The 19,411-nt window shown below is 37.4% G+C and overlaps 1 protein-coding gene across 1 annotated transcript in view; it reads right to left on the minus strand.

Moving 5' to 3' along the window:
* LOC5569248 (homeobox protein caupolican) overlaps positions 1-19,411 on the minus strand; it is a 160,434-nt gene that overhangs the window by 10,269 nt on the left and 130,754 nt on the right. The window contains exon 3 of the mRNA XM_001658344.2: positions 14,251-14,357. Within this exon, the coding sequence (XP_001658394.2) occupies positions 14,251-14,357 (107 nt within the window). The remainder of the gene's footprint in view (positions 1-14,250; positions 14,358-19,411) is intronic.

Raw genomic sequence — 19,411 nt, forward strand, 5'->3', positions numbered from 1 at the left:
AGCGGCAGCGCGGTACAACGGCAAAACGACAAGCCCATCTTGAGCTACACTCTACTTGTCAAGTCAATGTTGAAAAGGATTTAGTCAACACTGGATTGATAAGCAAAGTGTAGATCAAGATGGGCATGCCGTTTTGCCGTTGTACCGCGTTGCCGTTCACATTGTGCTTGGGGCCTTACAGCACATATCTATGGTTGCATCTACGTCATTGAAGGAGTTAGTGATAGTTCACGATCAACTAAAAGATCGACTTCCTTGATCCATCATAAACAACGAATCTTTGAAGCTTATCAAATCTAGATTGAAATGTAAAAAGAGTGCATCCATCTTCGGATCTCGAAGCTTGTTCAATCCACCAAAAAGCAATTTATATTAATTCTCGAAAACTTTCACGGTTTACAGATAGATCTCACATCCATATACCTTTTCCTGGGAAACAAAGTATATGGATGTGTTTTGGAACCAATTCAAAAAGCCTTTGGTGCACACGAAAAGCTTCGTTTTCCAAAGGCTGTCTTGCCTTTCCAGTTATTGATCTAGAAATTACGTCTAAATCGACATTGATTATTCATATCAGGTTTCTTACAATGATCGATTCCTCTCTCGATCGATGCTCTCTTCGCATTATTACAGAAAATTGATTTACTCTTCAAACAATATTTTAATGTTGTACCTTAAAGGATCTACAATTTTTGCATTCTGAGCGTTATTTTAGTGAAAGAAAGAATCGATGAGGATAAATCGATCATGTCAGTAAGGTCCTCATGAAGCAAAAGGGTTCAAAAATATTTATTTCATTTGGCACTGTGAATGCGAGTACAAACAGACATTATGAAAAACTGCTTGTGATAGTCAAAATACGCGTATTTGTCAAAAAATAGATGAAGTATGAAGGGCGGAATTAGTAGGTATTACATACAAAAACCTACTTTCGATTCTCTTGATTTTTTTCTTTTCTCTTCCTTCTTTGCTGCAGAGCTCCAGTTCCTATGTTTTGAAAGAAATTTGCCAAAAAATCTCGCCAAGACTACATTGAAAGTATAAACCCCCAAACATAAAATTTGCAGCACTTAACGTCTATATGGAATCAAGTTAAGCATATTCAAAAATATAACCCTTGCTTAAAACAGATTTCTACCCTATACAGCACGAGAGCCAAATGAAATTCGGAAGCTAATTTACACATTGTGTAACTGTCAAACTCGCTCCTTCTTAACACGGGTCACCTGTAATACAATTTTCCCTATAATTTACAAATCATGTCATACCAAATATGAACAAAATTTTCGGCCGTTTTCCACCCCATTACTGGCATTTGCGTTGCATTTGCGCTCATTCATCATCGTCACCGCCAGGTCGCGGAATCGTTTTCCATTATCATGAATTTTTAAGCGCAATTCCATCGGCGCGGTAATCCTTTTACTCGTCGTTGCCTTGTCAACATAGTGCTTTTTATGTAACAGAGCTGTTCTGAATTTCCCTCTGATTAACAGCACTGGAGAAAAAAAAGAAGAATGCTTTATATAACGACTTGCTCATTTTTTTGGTTACATGCCAGTAGTCAAGTTACATTACACAGCAATTACGGAATCGGTATTGTCGGTTTCAGTGAAATCAGATATAATCGAAATTGCAGCCACAGAACAGTGTGGAAAAAATACGGAAACGTAATGTCGTTGCTGTGTTTGCTGAATAATTTAAATGTTGCTCTCTGGTTGATGCTTCATTGCGCTTCTTCCAGGACAGACTGACGATGGCGCGTTGCCACTGACAACAGCTCCATCCATCAGCTTCGTCTAGTCTCGTAATTGCTAGCTGTGTCTAAATTAATTTCACTTTTCCGTTTTCCGATTCAGAATCGTCCCTCGCTTTCAAACAAAAGAGAAGCACCATTCTTTTCCATCAAAAGTCAATCAAAATACAGAAAATTTGTCATGTTTGAAATTTACTGTTCAATTTCAATCAGGCATCATTTATCACTGTTTAGAAGTCATCGGTTGCTTTGTTAAGCCGCGAATAACACATAGAGAGCTGTTCATCAGATTCCCCTCCTTCTCAAACCTCTTTCTCGCGTTTGTCGCTGTCTGTGACACACCGCACATCTTCTTTTCGAGTCCGCCATCCAAGCAGTCACAATCTCGATGATAGATTTGCGATTTGAGCGAATGGTTTCGTCAGAGTAAATGAATAAACTCCTGCATGTTGTTTGCGTTGGCCATAGAACGTGAATGTCTAGTGAACCACACATATGGCCAACCAGCCAACCAGCCAACCAGTGCTCTAAGCTCTCACGAAACAATAGTGTCGCTTCCTATTGAATCATGTCCCTTTGGAATCTGACAAACGGCGCAAAAATCAGACCCAAGTGAATGTTTCACACCACAGCAGGCGAGGACGACCCCTCAATAACGATCGCGAATGTCTCTGACTGTCACCATGACAGCAAAGCATTCTCTGATGATGATCCAGTCCGTCAGTCAGTCAGAGAAGAACCTGCAGCTGATGGGTACGAATTGAGAAAATCAAATTCAGATAAATCATGAAGATGATATCGCTCGGGAAGGATTATTTATCATTTATGTGCCTTGATATTTATATATGCACTATTCAATCGGAAAACGTACGCGGTTTGCTTTATTTCCAGGCTGACGACAATCGTACCCAGCACCAGGCGTTATTTATCAGGGGAATGTGAGTAGCCATTCCGTGTGCCTTTGTCATTCAGTGCCCGACAATGGCGTAGAGGATCAGGAGGACCAGGCCTGCATCCCCCCTCCCCTGAAATTTTCCCCAATATTGAACATTAAATAAAAACAATCAAATTTAAATGAAAATTTTGTTTCACGCCTAGGATAAACACTAGTAGTAAAATTCGCGGCATATAGGATTGATTCCCGGTCAGTAATGAAAATTTTCTTGAATTCTCTTCGTATAGAGTATTATCATGCCTTCCATAGATATACAAATGCAAAAGTAGCAAATTTGGAAGAGAAAAGCTCAGTTAACAACTCCAGGAGGGCTCATAGAACACAAAGCTGAAAAGTAGGCTCTTTCCCAATATAGAGCTTTAAGTTAATAGCTTAAGTATTTAAAGTTAGGTAATACCAAAATATAGGGGAATTTGCCTATTATCGGCAGTCTAAGCAGTTTCTCTCACATACGCAAACAAACTGAGCATTTGCTTGACTACATTTTACGCTTATCGATTTACACCGACAAAGTTATCAAAATCTTTTTGAAACGTTTTACAACGCCTCGAACTTCTCATGTGGGAAAAAAAAAACGCAGTAGGCCGCGCCGCGAATGGTTGTGTTTTCCACTGCCTGTCATTTTTTACACGATTCCGCTGATAGTTCGGCTGGTGCTACGCCACCCGGATAGTTTTTCTTTCGTTTATGGTAAAAGTGAGATTCTGATGAGAAATTACTGAAGTTATATAGTGAATTAAGTGCATTCTTCTGTTGAAAAAAATACGTTTTGAATTTTGGGAACCGCTTCGTTTATGATCGTTGTGCTCTTCCACATAGTAGTGATGATTTTTATCCAGAATCAATTGTACAGTTTGTACAGATGACAGTTAAGTGATTGAAAACCACTGTGGAAACCTTCAATATTCACGCTGTTGTAGTTTGTGTAACACATGTGGGAAAACCTCTTGAAAATCATGGTGAGTTTGATTCAATAAAAGTGCCTTTTCTTTAAAAAAAAATTCACTTAAAATTTTGTCATTGCGTTTGTTAATAAAGAAAAGTTTTTCCTGAAACTTCAGTAGGCTAAGTTAAAACAAAAAGAAAGGAACAAACAAATATCTAACTGGTAATTTTGCAAATTATTTTAGACAATTCTATAAGAATTTTTGAATGAACTTTTTTTTACTGGAAGGGATGATTAATGAATAATCTTATATATTTGTGGAGAAAAGAGATGTTTTCTATATTATAAACTAACGTTTATAAAACTGATGAATATGCTCAACAATTTAAAACAAAGTGATATTTCCACGGGAATTACAAAAAATACCAAATCATGAAAAATACAAGATTTGTGAGAACAATGATAGTTGTCACGATTTTTTTCATCTCCGACAGCTACGCCAATGGTGCCCGGCAAGCCAAGTTAGCTGGAATTCAAAGCTCCATTTGTAAGCAGCACAAGGCGGCTCTTCATCAATGTGTTATTTACAACAAAATTAATCCAAAACCCACAGCCTACTTTGAGCGGTCCACAAATCACATGCACCTCGCACGCACGTTTACGTTGTGGAAGCTTGAATGGCCGAGAAGACCTTTTTTGTAAACCTCCTTGATGGTGGTGTAATTTGCAACAAATTAAATTTAAGTCTGTCAGAGTCAGACAGAATGGACTCCGAATGGGGAACTGCGGGAAAAAGAGGATTCAAAAAGTCTAAAAAAAATGGATGAGATAAAAAAAGTACGGGTTGGAAACAAACATATTTGAGAAACAAATGAGTATTGGAATCTATCTTATTAAGTTTCAATATAATAGAAATGTATGGTTTATTCATCCGATTTTGCAGATTACTAAGTCAAACAATTTAATGGAGGCAGTGCTGAAAAGTATCTCAGTTAATAAGATCACGTAAATTTTAATATTCAAACCCAACTAACAGTCTAATAAATCTATGATTAACGCTTATAGTGATCACAACTTACACAAATATAAACTACAATTTTCAAAATCACTTTCAGTGAAGGCTAATTTAATAATGTTATTCCCATAGTTGAAGTAGCTTACATCGAATGAAGCACCAACCCATCCAGCCTAGTCAGTGTCGGCAATAAAACTAACCAGTTGATTGGCCTATCCAGGAAAGCGATCGTCTGACAGCGTGAAGAAAACTATTATTTTGTAATGTTTATTATCAAATATGTATTAATTTAGCAGAGTCTACATATTTGTCAAAGTACACACCACTTGACCGCAGTCTCGCGCAGGATACAAGTCCGTCGAGGCAATGGATGGCGCTCGTCTTCCACCCACACTCCAGCTTTCGCATCCCGTGCCCAAGTTGGCACCGGTTTTTGCCATTCCAGCAGCCAGAGACTGGTCACGTTCCGTCAATTTAAGCCATAGACAGCGGCAAGAGTCGCAAAAATGAGCCCATATGAGACTAGCCGCGATAAAGAACGTGTAAATTGAGTTAAACTACACGGTGACTAATGCAAATTGTGGACATGGCTCACTCAAAGTGGTGTCTCTGGGCGATTTATGCATGCGTGAATGTGTTTGTGCTCAGCAAAAAGATTATAATGCCCTAGGAAAAGAATAACCATCACCATGGATAAACTAGTGCAGCCAATAAAATTAATCGAAACAAGCAATAATTGGGTTTAAGATGAAGATGAATCGAAGCCAACCCTCAAAATTTCAAGAGCACAAATGTGGAGAACCAGATATCTATTCACGCTGAAAATTTGATCGATTGGTCACCACACGATCATGTTTTCAGCTCATACCGATATCTGATTCTTCTTGTGCTCTTAAAGCTCTCTTTGTGCTTTTGAAGATTTGGGGTTTGGCTTCGATTCATCTTCACCTTATATTAGCAATTTTAAATTCCAAAATATTAGACAGGAAATAAGAATATATTTGTTGCTGTAAGAACGCAAAAAGAGCAATAAAAATTAGAAATCAGTACGTTTGAATTAATTATTTTCCAAGAAAACACTGAAAATAAACAGTGAAATTTTAGAAACTCTCCAAAGAAAAATGAAAATTGCACTTTAAATTTTCTGGTACTTAATGTTTTTCCTAGTTCTTATTGAAACTTTTTCGTTATTTTGTGTGCCTATTTTTCAATTACCGTGTATCAAATTTTAAAGTGCTAAGTTCCGTTTAGTGATATTTTTTTTAAATTTCAAATTTCCAATGTCTAGGTAGATGTACCAATAGTGGAGGCACTAAGCATGATTGAACTTCACTTAACCGCCTGAATTCAAGAAGCGCAATTAATGTACATGTTAATGTTGTAACGAGAAGTAACGACCATTGACTAAGCGAGAAAAATGATTTCATCGCAGTAATCCACGGCATTTCAGTGAAAAATAATACCTCCACTATTGGTACACTGTTCCTTTAGTTGCGGTATATTTTTAATTTGTGTTCCTATAGATTTCAAATTGTTGTTGTTACAATATACTGCAATATACTGTTTTTTATCGCTAGTTTTCAATTTATCCTTGCTTATTTTTATCGACTTTCCAGTAGAAGGTAAATTTGCTAGTGCTTTTGAGAACTTTGTTTTTATTGTTAAAAATGTTATTATTATAATAACTTCCTTTTTTATAAATTAAAGTGTTCCCCTTATTTAAATGCTTGAAAAATTGGCTGCCATTTGTGCTTGAGTTTCCAATTGTGGAGCGGGAAGTCTGCCCCATAGCCGCCTCGCTCAGTATGGTGTGCTGTAGATCGTGGAATGTTTTATTTGCTTGTTTCCAATGCGCGTTGTACATGCCGGAATACTAATTCGATTGGTACTAGTCGTTAATCAATTATTTTATTTAACAGACTCTATAGTTTACACCTCTTGATATGAGACGCGAAGCTATTCACTTTGTTTTCAAACGGAAGATTGGTTTATTTTGTGGTCCGACTCGAATCTAGCTAGGGTAACTGCTGTCAAAAAATACATGAATATTTCAGAACATACATGAATCTAAAAATCTAAAATCGATTTGGGCACGTTTAGATCAATAATTTATTTTTATCCACGAACTTATGAATTTTAGATTTTAGCTTCCCTAATATGGGTTTTTGATTTCCCCATTTTTTTTATTTAAGTCTTGGTTTGAATAAAGTTATATTAGACTGGCTTAAAAAATGGCGTTCGAAGTTAAACGGTATTCTACAGAGTTGTAGCTGATAAATTTAATCAATACTGTCAGTACAATACTAATCATCAAAGGCGCATAGCTAAAATGTATGATCGAACGATCGATTTTTTTATATAAACTTGGAAGGCTTTTTGAAGCCTCAATTTTCATTGAAATGCGATCAAATTCAGGGAGACCGAACATAATTTGGGCTAGTGCGATGAGGAACAAAAACAAATTTTTGAGCCACCTTTATGATGATATGCGTACAGTTTTAATTTTGATTTTTTTATAACCTACAAATGCCTTAGTCATATGAAATGTGTAATATAAAAACCCGTTTTTTTTATTACTCCAATACGTATTAGCGAAACATAAAATCTCCAAGCTATGAAAAAATACAAAACAAAAGGTTATTTAAAGATTGGACTTGGAAAAAACGATACACTTTGTTTTGGGTGTAAAATTTTATCAAAGACAAATTAAAGACCCCCATGTCCCTTGCAGTAGCCCAACATTTTATGGCTCATAAGGTAATCTAGAATGCCGTTCAAAGTGTACTGCGATCTGTCAAACTTCGGTACCTTTTGTACTTCCGAGGGACCAAATGCAGTACTAGAAGTGGTACCCAATCTGATCTGATTCATTCCACCGTGTCCCGCGTTGTGAAGATGTTCCAGGAGACGAAGACCATCGAGCAGCGCGCTAGAAGCGGCCGAAAACCAAAAACCGGAGTACCCGGAGAAGGCGCGGGAGATAAAGCAGTACTTTTAAAATAACCCGAACCTTTCCACCTGAGACGTGGCCAAAAAGGTCAATTCATTGAAGAGGTTCATCCAGTGGACCATGAAGCGGACTGGGCTACGACCATGAACCGGACTGAAAAGCGAAAAACGGTGGCCAAATTGCGTGCGCGGAAGCTGTACCGTGAGTGGCTGGTCAAGCGAGGCTATACATCAAGGCCCTCATCAAACAAATCCACGGCCTCCAGTATTTTGTCGGTACGTCCCGGATGGAGGTTCCGGTTTATGGAAGAGAAAAATTGACAAATTTGCGAAGATGTACCTGTTGTGGCAGGCGATCTGCGAGTGCGGACGGTACAGCAAGCCGATCGTTACAACCGGCACCATAAACGGGCAGATTCATCGAGAGGAGTGCTTGTAGAAGCGCTTGTTGCCCTTACTCCGCTCTCACATACCCACCAAATACACCAGAACTTCGTCCGATCGAAAAGTTATGGGCGATAATGAAGAAGAAGTTGAAGAAAACCGGAAAAACATTAAAAACCGATGAAACTTTGAAGAAAAACTGGGAGAAATTGTGTAAGAAAGATGGGCAAAGCCTCTACCGAGATCTCATGAATAGTGTTTAAAGAAATGTACGAGCATTCAGCTAGGGCGAGTAAATTCAATAAATAAATAAGGCCAAAACAAAGCAAATATATAGTTAATCCCTGGAAATTTGAGAAGTATCCGACTTAAAATGAATTTTTGGTGATCATATTTGTGTGTCTTATTTTTTCCGACATGTTTTGGAGGGACTGAGATGTGCAGAGATACGGTTGGCAGCATCTTAACGGACGAACGTGAAGTGGTCGAAAGATGAAAGTAACACTTCGATGAACACCTAAATGGTACTGAAAACGCATGCAATGGAAGTAAAGACAACGGAGTAAATGTCAGTTCGGTGGAAGAAGAAAAGTAATTAGTCACCACTTTTAGGGAGATCAAGGTAGTAAACGAGCTCGTGGGAAGTTATCAAGCCGACTTCGTTGACGGGCGTTCAACAACGTATCAAATTATCACTGTTTAAAAATTCCGTGAATATCAGGTCCTAACGCATAACCAATTCATTTGAAAAAACTTTGCTTATTTTCAGTATTGGGTCGACCAAAACTTCAAATTCATGCGTCATTAGAACCATAATCTTGTGTCTTGGCGGAAAAATATGAAAATTGTTTAATTCTAAAGAAACAGTCATTCAGTTCCTAGTTACAAGTTCCAATATTTTGTTAGGAGCTTCTAGAAGCATGAAACAACTAACAACTGCTCAATCTCGAACTAAAATTTAAGCATTGAAATTATAAAGGTGATAGTCAATGGCTTCGTCATTTCGTGCTACAGCGAGTAAACCCGGAAATATCCATGATGCCCTGAACATATGTGACGAAATATGATCACGTCTTTTCTTACCAAGGTTTTCATGTTCCGTAATAATAAATGATGAAATTTACGCCTTCCACGATGGTGTACGGGTACGATTATTCTCATTAGCTCCGGGACAACATGTCAAGAATTAATTAGATCAAAAGTTTAGTGATGCAGGTGTGCAATATATAATGACTTTACGGAACACTTCCCTTTTCATCTTGTTATACACGTCATCCCAACCTATTGCCAAGCTGCACCATAGACTGGGTACATCGTGATCGTGTGCAGGCAGGCAGTGAGTGAATGAGGCAAGATCAAAAAGGTGCGATAAATTTACGTTTGTGATCCGGAATAATAGACCAAACACTCCTGGAGGATTGATTTATTCACCTTTCCACATCCCAACAACATCGCGCGAGAATGTTGCACGCTTCCGACCAAACCTGGAAACGTTGAGCAGATCCAACAGAGACGCGACAAAGTTGAGGGAGTGATCATTAGTCTCGTCCCATCGGAGCACGATTCGGTTTGATTTATCAACACTAACGTCAATGGAACTTCCCTACGGAAAACATGTTCGATGTTTTCATTTGAGAAAGATCAAAATGAAGAAAAAGCTGCTAAAGACAATCGGCTCGAGTATTGGCCCTGTCGTTATTTCACGCCCTTATCGAAAGTGTCAGTTGACAGGTTCATGAAAAATTGAAAGGTGTTGGGCCGATCATTCATCCGGAGGGCTAGTTCAATCGGAGATGTTATCACGAATCATTTTCAAATATAAAAAATACCCAGTTATTACAACCAATCCGTAGTAGGCGATGTCGAAGCAAACGGTAGCGATAGACTGGATAGGAAACGACTGAATAGAATAGCAAGTTGAATGGCTCAACAACAGATGCGTACTAAGAGATCTTTCATCAAAGTAAACTCAAGCCGAAGTCCAGAGATATATTTTTTTCCTTACCTTTGATTGCTTCCAGAACACGTTTGGTGCATATTGATTGACCAGACCGAGCACAACCAAAGCGTTTCAAACAACATATTAGAATTCTTTTCGAATATCGTAATCTGGGGTAACATTGATCAGTTTGTTGGCTATTTCTTATTTTTTTTTAAATTCAATTTAGGTATTCATAGGAAAATGAAAATGTTGCGCTTGACTTGAGTCTTATAAAAAAATGTAAAAAAAATTGTAACTTTATTATTTTGTTGATTTGGGATAAGATTGATGACCCTTATAAACAATGTTCGTTTATATTTTGGTAACTTTGATAGCTTTTTTGGAGGAAATCTAATTATTTCTTCATTTTATTTGAATAATTTTATTTAATATTTTCAAAACAAGTACTAAGTATCTTGAATCTAACATATTGAAAAATCTCATACAAAATTAGCTCAAAAGGGAATTGTATCTTCTGTAACATCCTCCATTAAGGTTTGAACAATAAATTTTCACTATCGGATGATGTGTTTGTATCAACATCCCAGTACTAACGTGTTTGAAACATTTCTCAAAATTTCTCCATAGTAATTTCCATATAAACCTACATTGTCTTTGGGTCACCTTTAAATCTACACCTAGAAAGCTGAAAATTTCACAGAACGCTATTTTCAAGGTAAGGATGGTAAGAAAAATATGGGAGTTGGATTTTCAAACATTTTTAAATTTTGAACTGCCCTAGCCCTGCTCAGCCGAACAATGCAATTTAGTCGCAAACTCTCACAAGAGCACTGGACGGCAATGACGTCTATCTCCCAGATACAGTTCTTAATCCTCTTAGTCTTCGTATCCTTGACCTGCCAATCATTTTTGTACACTAGGACACTAACGGAGCCGACATAACCCTCAATATGACGACACTGGGGCAAGTTGGTCGGGTTCTTTCTTTCGATACGTACGGCGTTTCGTAAAACCGTACAACACGCTCGCGCAGTGCTTGCTGTTTCGACGCCATCTTCGATTGAACTGACAGCACCCGAGCGAAAAGAAACAGGCGACCCATTTTTAGGGAGTACAGAGAGCAATTCTCTCAGAGAGAGAAAAAAGCTCTTTACGTTAATTACAGAAAGGTATTGAAATCATTCTCATTTCTTACTGAACACCCGATTATAAGTATATTTAGAATAGAGTTAATTGAATTACGTTAAGCGTTGCACACCTCTAGGCCTTTAACGTTCTTAAAAAAAATCTACCTTTGATTACAAAAATTGCCCCTATCTGTAATAGTAGTTTACGGAATAAGTTGCAGAATGATGATTTTTACAGCACGAGTCGTAAATTTATCCTACGAGGCTTGCCGAGCAGGATAATTACGACGAGTACTGTAAAAATCGAGTTCTGCAACAAGTTACGTACAATATTTTTTGCAATTTCGTAGAAGACCACTGGAGGGTATCAGAAATTCTATCGGAATGCATTCACTATCATTTTACAATTTCTGAAAAACTGTTGCGTAATGATTCATTAAGCAACTCAAAGCAGTTGCGTAATGAGAAAGCGTTGCGTAATGGATCATTACAGCACTGGTTTCAGTTGCGTAATAACTATTTTGCAATTTCTCATCGTAATAGGCTGTTTTTCATCACGCCAATCTGTCATGAAACGGCCTACTTTCCTACACTGAAGTATGCAGCGCGGGAATAGTCATTACCTAACTGAAACCAGTGCTGTAATGGTTCATTACGCAACGCTTTCTCATTACGCAACTGTGTTGAGTTGCGTAATGACTCATTACCCAATTATTTTCAGAAATTGCAAAATGATGGTGCAAGCATCCAGATGTTATTTATGATACCCTCCAGTGGTGTTCTACGAAATTGCAAAAAAATGTTGTACGCAACTCGTTGCAGAACTCGATTTTTTCAGCACTCGTCGTAGTTATCCAACTCGGCAAGCCTCGTTGGACAAATGTACGACTCGTGCTGTAAAAATCGTCATTCTGCAACTTGTTACGTAAACTACTATTCCCGCACTGCATACTGCAGTGCAGGAAAGTAGGCCGTTTCATAACAGATTGGCGTGATGAAAAACAGCGGAATTAAATGGTATAGTACTAAACTCGTTTTTTCATATACTTGCAAAAAAAATGCTTTTCGCTAATATATTTGAGAACGATTTCACGTTCTACTATAACTATGCTGTCAAGGATAACTGATCAACTTTTTAAAACTTCATCAAATAGTGATCGTAGAACAGGTTGTTTGTAAACGTTTCAAAAATGCTAAAATATCATCAATTTTGAATATTACAATTTAAATGTCCTCGATTGTAACAAAAAAGCTCTAATATGAAGCGTCGCATTAATACTCTATTCTTTTGCATTTGTTTTCTTTAACTGATTAACAGAAGTTATATTATTGTATTTTATGGTCCTGTACTATTCAACTTACATGAATGAAGATACCCCGTTTTACGGTATTTAAACATTTAAAAAATACTTTTGAGCCGCGAAATAAGCCTAAATGTAGTCAATTTCCTTAAAAAAAATTACATATTCATAGTAAACCATTGCTTTTATAAGCTTATGAATATAAGAAAAAATGGTTTGGAAAAGTTCCACCGAAAAATATTGATTTGCACTTTTTATGAGTTCATTCTGATCAATGTTAACCCACTGATTATGTTCAAAGCTACATTGTAAGGAAATGCACTATTTTTTTGAATAAAAAAGTAAAATTGTCATCAAATAAAGCATAACAAAAAGACAGTTGATTTCATACAAACTGTCTTACAATGCAACAAAATGAAGATGATTCGTCGCGATTATAGTATGGAGAATCAATCGATTGTGTTTGCTCGAATGAAAAAAGAAGTGCGACATTACCTGGAAGTGACCCTGGCTTGAATATAAAATCAAATATTAATTCCATCAATAATTCATTGCTGACCGAAAGCAGACGCTCCATCACCGATATGACGATCGCTGTTGCATCCGACATCAATCGCACCATACGGTCTATCAAGCATATGAGTGTGTATGAATAAATATCTAAATTAAATAATACATTAGCCTTATAATTAAGACACTTTTGATGCGCGACTATTCGTTTGTCACCCCGAAGCGAAGCGAAGCCAAATGTCAGCGCGGTGAAAAGACACATGCATTGTCGTTGTCAAACCATTTTCGAACAAGCAAATGGAACAAAACGACGAGCAGTGTAGAAAAAGTTAACATTTCCTGTCCTTGTATGTAGGTATTCGGTTCCTACACAACAATAAGTTTTGGTTGCCATTCTTAGTTGAATTAGCATACAACAAAAAAATGAACAAAGTGCGCCACGCAATTTACTTACCATCGAAGCGTGCTATGGCAGTGCGATATTGCGGCAAATCGGTAAATCACTCAGCGCCTACTTTGCCTTGCGTAGACTGCCTTTGCCGCTAGTGAAAGGGTAAATATTTTGTTTTAACAAGTGTTTTCTAAGGAAAGACTGCCGCTACGTGCCACCGGTCGTTCGGTGATATGTCACTAGCTCAAACAAGAGATCAATCATTACACGAAGAAGTTATCAACCACATGGTAGCGACAGGAAGTAATGAAGGAGCAATGAGACGCGTTACCAGTGCGAACTGATCAAAGGGCGTCATCTGGAGTGTTTGACGTACTTGTGGAAACTCCCAATGAAGCGTAACATCGGCTTCGGCAACTGACCGCGAGTCGGTCTTAGGTACGCAACACTCCAGAATATTCCACAACAGTCATAAATTTGTCATCAGGTTGTTCTATTTCAAGAGAAACAACTCGGCAAAGATCACACAGTCTTCCCGACTGTCAAAACATTATTTTTCGTTCTCTGATCATAGATATAATACACTTTGGTCCATCTTTGACGGCCGTGCTCTAAATTTCATTGAAAATCGATGCCTGCAGTGTTTGACGAAATCCACTTCTTTCTTTGACAAGCGAAACATCTTCATAAATTTGTCGTAATTTCGTAATGAGAAATTGGTCCATGTCTCTCTCGCACGCTAATGACACTACGACGAAAGGAAATTAATTAATCACAGTACATGAATCTGTGAGGAGGAAACATGTGTTCTCGATTTTTCCTGTCAGACTTTGGCTTTGGTCGCTGAATAACAAAACAGAGTCGCGTGGTGTTGCGCCCCTCATGCCAACGCACTCCAAGCAAATTTCCATACCACCCAAGGGCAAAACACGGAGGAAATGGACCATTAGGCGAACGCGGCAGAGAACGAAACTTACAATTGTTGGAATCAGTCAAGGGAATGACGTAAAATATTGATAAATTTAATTAAAACTTACGAGTTGAAGGGGTAACCGAAGGCAGCGTCGTACGGGTGATAAACGGATGGGTAAGGCCATGGTGCACCACCTGCTGCTAGATTTTCCTTCAGGTCGATTCCGGCAGCCTGCAAAAAAATAAGATTGTAAAATGATTATTCAGTGCAAATGAGCAAGTGACTATATTGAAATTGATAAAAATGATTTTTCGATTTACGCCCTTTTGAAATATACATTCATATCGACTACCATAATCCGGGGTAACATTGATCTTTTTTTTTAAATCATTTGAAAATGCATATGTTGCAAGTTTTATATTTTACCTATCGCTTGTGACTGTATTTTGTTTTCTGAATGATAAAATCATGTTTAAAAACATGTTTAATTGTTTTTTTAATTAGCTAAAATGAAGAAACATTGATCGCCCATGGAAACAACGTTTGGTAAATTAGGAAATTTGATTACTTACTAAAATAATAGTCCCTGATGCCGAGATGTTCCACATCTCGATACCGAAGGGACCATCAAGATAGGGAGAGATCGAGGCAAAGAACATTAATTTAATGAACACAAGATTGAAAACCACTCCGTTACTAGGAAAATAGTAAACTAACTTCATTTCGAGTTTCCAAATTGTTCTGAATTACTTAAATCTGGTCTAGTAACCTTTGTACATATCGACATATAGAGAGAAAATTGGAACAAAATAAATAACAGTAACACATCGAGATTTTGAGATAAAGAGGAGATATGGAAAATGAAATCGTTTGCAGAATGAAGGGACCGAAGCAATCATCGACATTGAGAGAGATATTGAGATGTAGAACATGTGGGGCCTTCCTTAGCTGAGTGGTTAGAGTCTGCGGCTACAAAGCAAAGCCATGCTGAAGGTGTCTGGGTTCGAATCCTAGTCGATCCAGGATCTTTTCGTAATGGAAATTTCCTTGACTTCCCTGGGCATAGAGTATCATCGTTCCTGCCACACGATCTACGAATGCGAAAATGACAACTTTGGCAAAGAAAGCTCTCAGTTAACAACTGTGGAAGTGCTCTTTGAACACTAAGCTGAGAAGCAGGCTCTGTCCCAGTGAGGACGTTAATGCCAAGAAGAAAAAGTACCGTTTTATCTCAAATTCCGAACAGACTCATATTCCGAACACTCGGTTATTGTATGGCGATTTGCTTGAAATGTTTCGTTGAAATATGTCATCAAATTGCCTGCAAATAGCAGTCAATTGCAATTCAATTTAAACGTCTACCAATCTATTCTATACCTCGGGAGTAGTGACGATTCTCTAGTTCGAGGCCAGTAGAACTAGGTCAGATGATTTTATTTGCAAAATTATTCATTTGAGTATGATTTTTCCGTACTGTTCGGAATTTGAATCAAGGTGTTCGGAATATGAGACAGAATGAACACAGTGCTCGGCATTTGAATCAAAATGTTGTTTCATACTTTTACGTAAAAACAATACTGAACAAGCTTAAATAAATAATTTTATCAGCAAAACTAACAGCTGACAGTTAGACTTTGTGAAGAAATTAAAATATTTACAAATATCTGCCAATTTATGCGTATCAGATGCATTTGAAGTCGCTGTTGGCCTTAAGTGGTCGGAATATGATGCAAAACGGTACATCGAGATGTAAAGAGTCGAATGTATAAGCATTCAGGCTGTCTGGGGCCCTGGGGAAGATCCATGTACGTAATTTGTTTACAACGGAGGAACACTGGTGCATATATGGGACTGTCATTTCCATAGAAGAACATTGGCGAAGAGCTTCCAAATCAGCTTATTTCAAACGTCTCGTGAGAAGAAAAGGCCTATCAAGCTTCCCAATTTGTCAAATTGGTTGAATGATGTCATATTTCGATTCTTGAACTCATCTTATAATGCTGCTAACGCCAAACATCTTTAAACGTCATATAAACTGTCTGTGTTCGTGATAAGGGCAAGGTCATCTGTGCCAGAAAGAGGCAAAAATATTTAGTGTTTTTACACGAGCGGCGACTGATTATCCACACATAGCCTACTGCTTTATTTTGATAAGAGAGCTTCAGTGGTGAACATACGAGGCGCTTACATGAAATCTGACACTTAATTAATTTCAGTTATACAAATTACTAACAAGCGCTAACATTTCTTGGTGGCGCTATCATCTGAACAAGCAACTGGTGTCTGCGCGTGGTTATACTTAAGTATTTGTTAAGGTTGATAATGAGTGGGTCGGTTTTTATTTCATTCGAAATGTAAATTAATGTGGACGTGACACTGAAATTGGCCTGAGATTAGTATATTTGTTACAGTTGTACTCTTCAACTTCGTCGGAGCTTCCGGGTAGAGTTTAGTTAGAATATAAATCAACGTTTAGGTTTTTTGTTATCACTCTTAAGCACTTGTCAAAACAGAATGACAAAAGGGTAGAGTTGATGGGTTGGTGTTAATTCGGTGGCAATAAATCCCTACGTAGAGCGTTGTGATAAAGCAATGTGCTATTTTACAAAATGAGAGCATTATTGTCATTGTTTCTTTAATACGACGGCAAAACTCCCGAAAAAGTTTTCAAATCAAAAATGTAATTTGAAGTTTGTTCTGGCATTTCATAGAGAGACTTGGAATTTGCACGAATATGTTCGACCAAACGCGTTCTATTTTGCTGAAAAACTCGCGCTCAGTGATTTACAGCGGTTCTGATTCCATTTGCAATAACCTTGCTTTATTAACCATACTTTAAATACAGAATCAGATGATCATCTACTGTTAACAGTTGTCATACATTTAACTTGAAAATAAAGTAGCTAATTAAATCAATGGAACGATGAGTTCGGATTTGGTATGTTTTGTAGTAGTAGTTTTTGCAATTTCTCATCGTAATAGGCTGTTTTTCATCACGCCAATCTGTCATGAAACGGCCTACTTTCCTGCACTGAAGTATGCAGTGCGGGAATAGTCATTACCTAACTGAAACCAGTGCTGTAATGATTCATTACGCAACGCTTTCTCATTACGCAACTGTTTTGAGTTGCGTAATGAATCATAACACAACGATTTCTCAGAAATTGTAAAATAATGGTGAATGCATCCCGATATAATTTCTGATACCCTCAAGTGGTCTTCTACGAAATTGCAAAAAAGGTTGTACGTAACTCGTAGCAGAACTCGATTTTTACAGCACTCGTCGTAATTATCCTACTCGGCAAGCCTCGTAGGATAAATTTATGACTCGTGCTGTAAAAATCATCATTCTGCAACTTGTTCCGTAAACTACTATTACGGAACAAGTTGCAGAATGATGATCTTTACAGCACTAGTCGTAAATTTATCCTACGAGGCTTATGAATGTAGCACGTCGTACTAACATCAAATTTGAAAACTAGCCGGGGGTAAATTAAAAACATTGTCATTTTTTGGTTTTAAAACGAACATTTGCTCAACGTGTCCATTATGCCCCTGATTCCCCTACTCTAATATAAATATAGTGCTAAATATAGTTAATCAAGAGTACTACGACTATAGGTTATCGGAAGGTAGTTTACGGTTTCTGTATTAACAAACTTTGGTTTCTTTGAAAGATTTTTGGCCGATTTTACTTACAACTTGTACCGATTTCTTGTGAGATACTTTGAGAATTTTTGGCTGGAGATATTAAACAGATTCGAAGGAGTCATGTAGTACGCTCAGTTTTGTTGAATAGTTAGGAAATGATACATTAACGGCTTTACTATTTGTTTCGCTACCATTTACCTAACACCCAGTCCATCCTATTTTTCCTCCCCATGGCGTTTGCGTCGTCAGCATAGACTATTGAGCCATTACTCCTCCTATCATCGGCTTTGGATTGACTTGCGCTCTTATTGTCCCACCAAACGCTGCAAAATGAATATGAAATTTCCTAGCAGTTAGTAAAAGCTGAGTGAAATGGTTTTATAGATCGAAAAGAGTTCTAAGTGGTTTCCTAATGGCAATCTGGACAGATTCAGTAGGAATTTTTGTTTGGCTAATTCTTGGAAATACTGATGCGGATTCTTGGAGAAGCCTTGCTTGGATTACTAGCTTGACTAGTCCATGATGACTAAGTCCTTATGAGAATTGACGAAATTTTGTATGAATATTTTCAGATTCATAGTGAATTCTTCCAGTCATTCTCCGCGAATTTTCGGTGAGATTCCTAATAATTTCATGGCAAATGTCTGATGAATGAATAATCGGCCAGTTCCTTCAGATCAATGGTCTTTTGCCGTACTGACTATGCGTGCCATACTGACTTATGCTCTCAAAACATGGCACGGACCGCAATGTATGCAATAATGTAATTTTAAAAGTATTCGAAGGAACCTCAAAAAGTCCAGTTTCCAATAATATGAGGGTCTTCAGGTTTTGGGGCATAGTATCATTACTAAAATTTGAGAGTGTTCAGACCTAACAAAATGTATGGCTATAAACAATCCGGAATCTATTTAAAAGGTCAACATTCAAATTGAAATAAATTTTCAATATCCCATTCTCAAATCTGTTCAAATTTCACTACCAAATAAAATATCTACATGTTGTTTTTTTGGCATGGAAAACACTCGATCGCAGAGAAACTTCGATATAACCCTCACACAAAATTCCACTTCAACAGGTATTGAATTTTTGAAGCTAATTTAGGTAAAAAAAACTAATTTCAACAAAACTTCAATGTCATAAAAAACCCATGAAAATAAGAAGCCAAAAAAACTTCTGAAGTTCTTCAAAGTTTTAAGATTTTGATTAAGCTTCAGACTACCTCAGCTATTAAAATTTGAGAAGCTTTAGACTACCCAGGTTTCAATAAGTCATGAAATTTACAAATTTACAGACTCGAACAATATTTTAAAGTCTTGAGTAAACAAAAAAAAAGTAAGATTTGAATTCAGTTGTTTTTCTCAAATGTTCAATAAAGATCATACTGCTAAAAAAAAAATGTTGAAAGACTGTAAGGTGTACCCGAACATTCGGGTCACGTCGCACTTATAATTAAAACCAGCTCGCGGGCCGCACAAAACCTTGAGAAGGGCTGCAGATTGGTGACTGCTTCAAATATTTTTGGGCAGCTTTTTGTTAAATTCTTGGCGACCTTCTCGGCAAAATCTTTGATGAATTGATTGGGTATACCTGTCTGAAATTCTTTCAAAAATCAAACATGTCCAACGACAGCA

Source organism: Aedes aegypti, chromosome 2 (genome assembly GCF_002204515.2).
Source record: "Aedes aegypti strain LVP_AGWG chromosome 2, AaegL5.0 Primary Assembly, whole genome shotgun sequence".
NCBI lineage: Eukaryota > Metazoa > Arthropoda > Insecta > Diptera > Culicidae > Aedes > Aedes aegypti.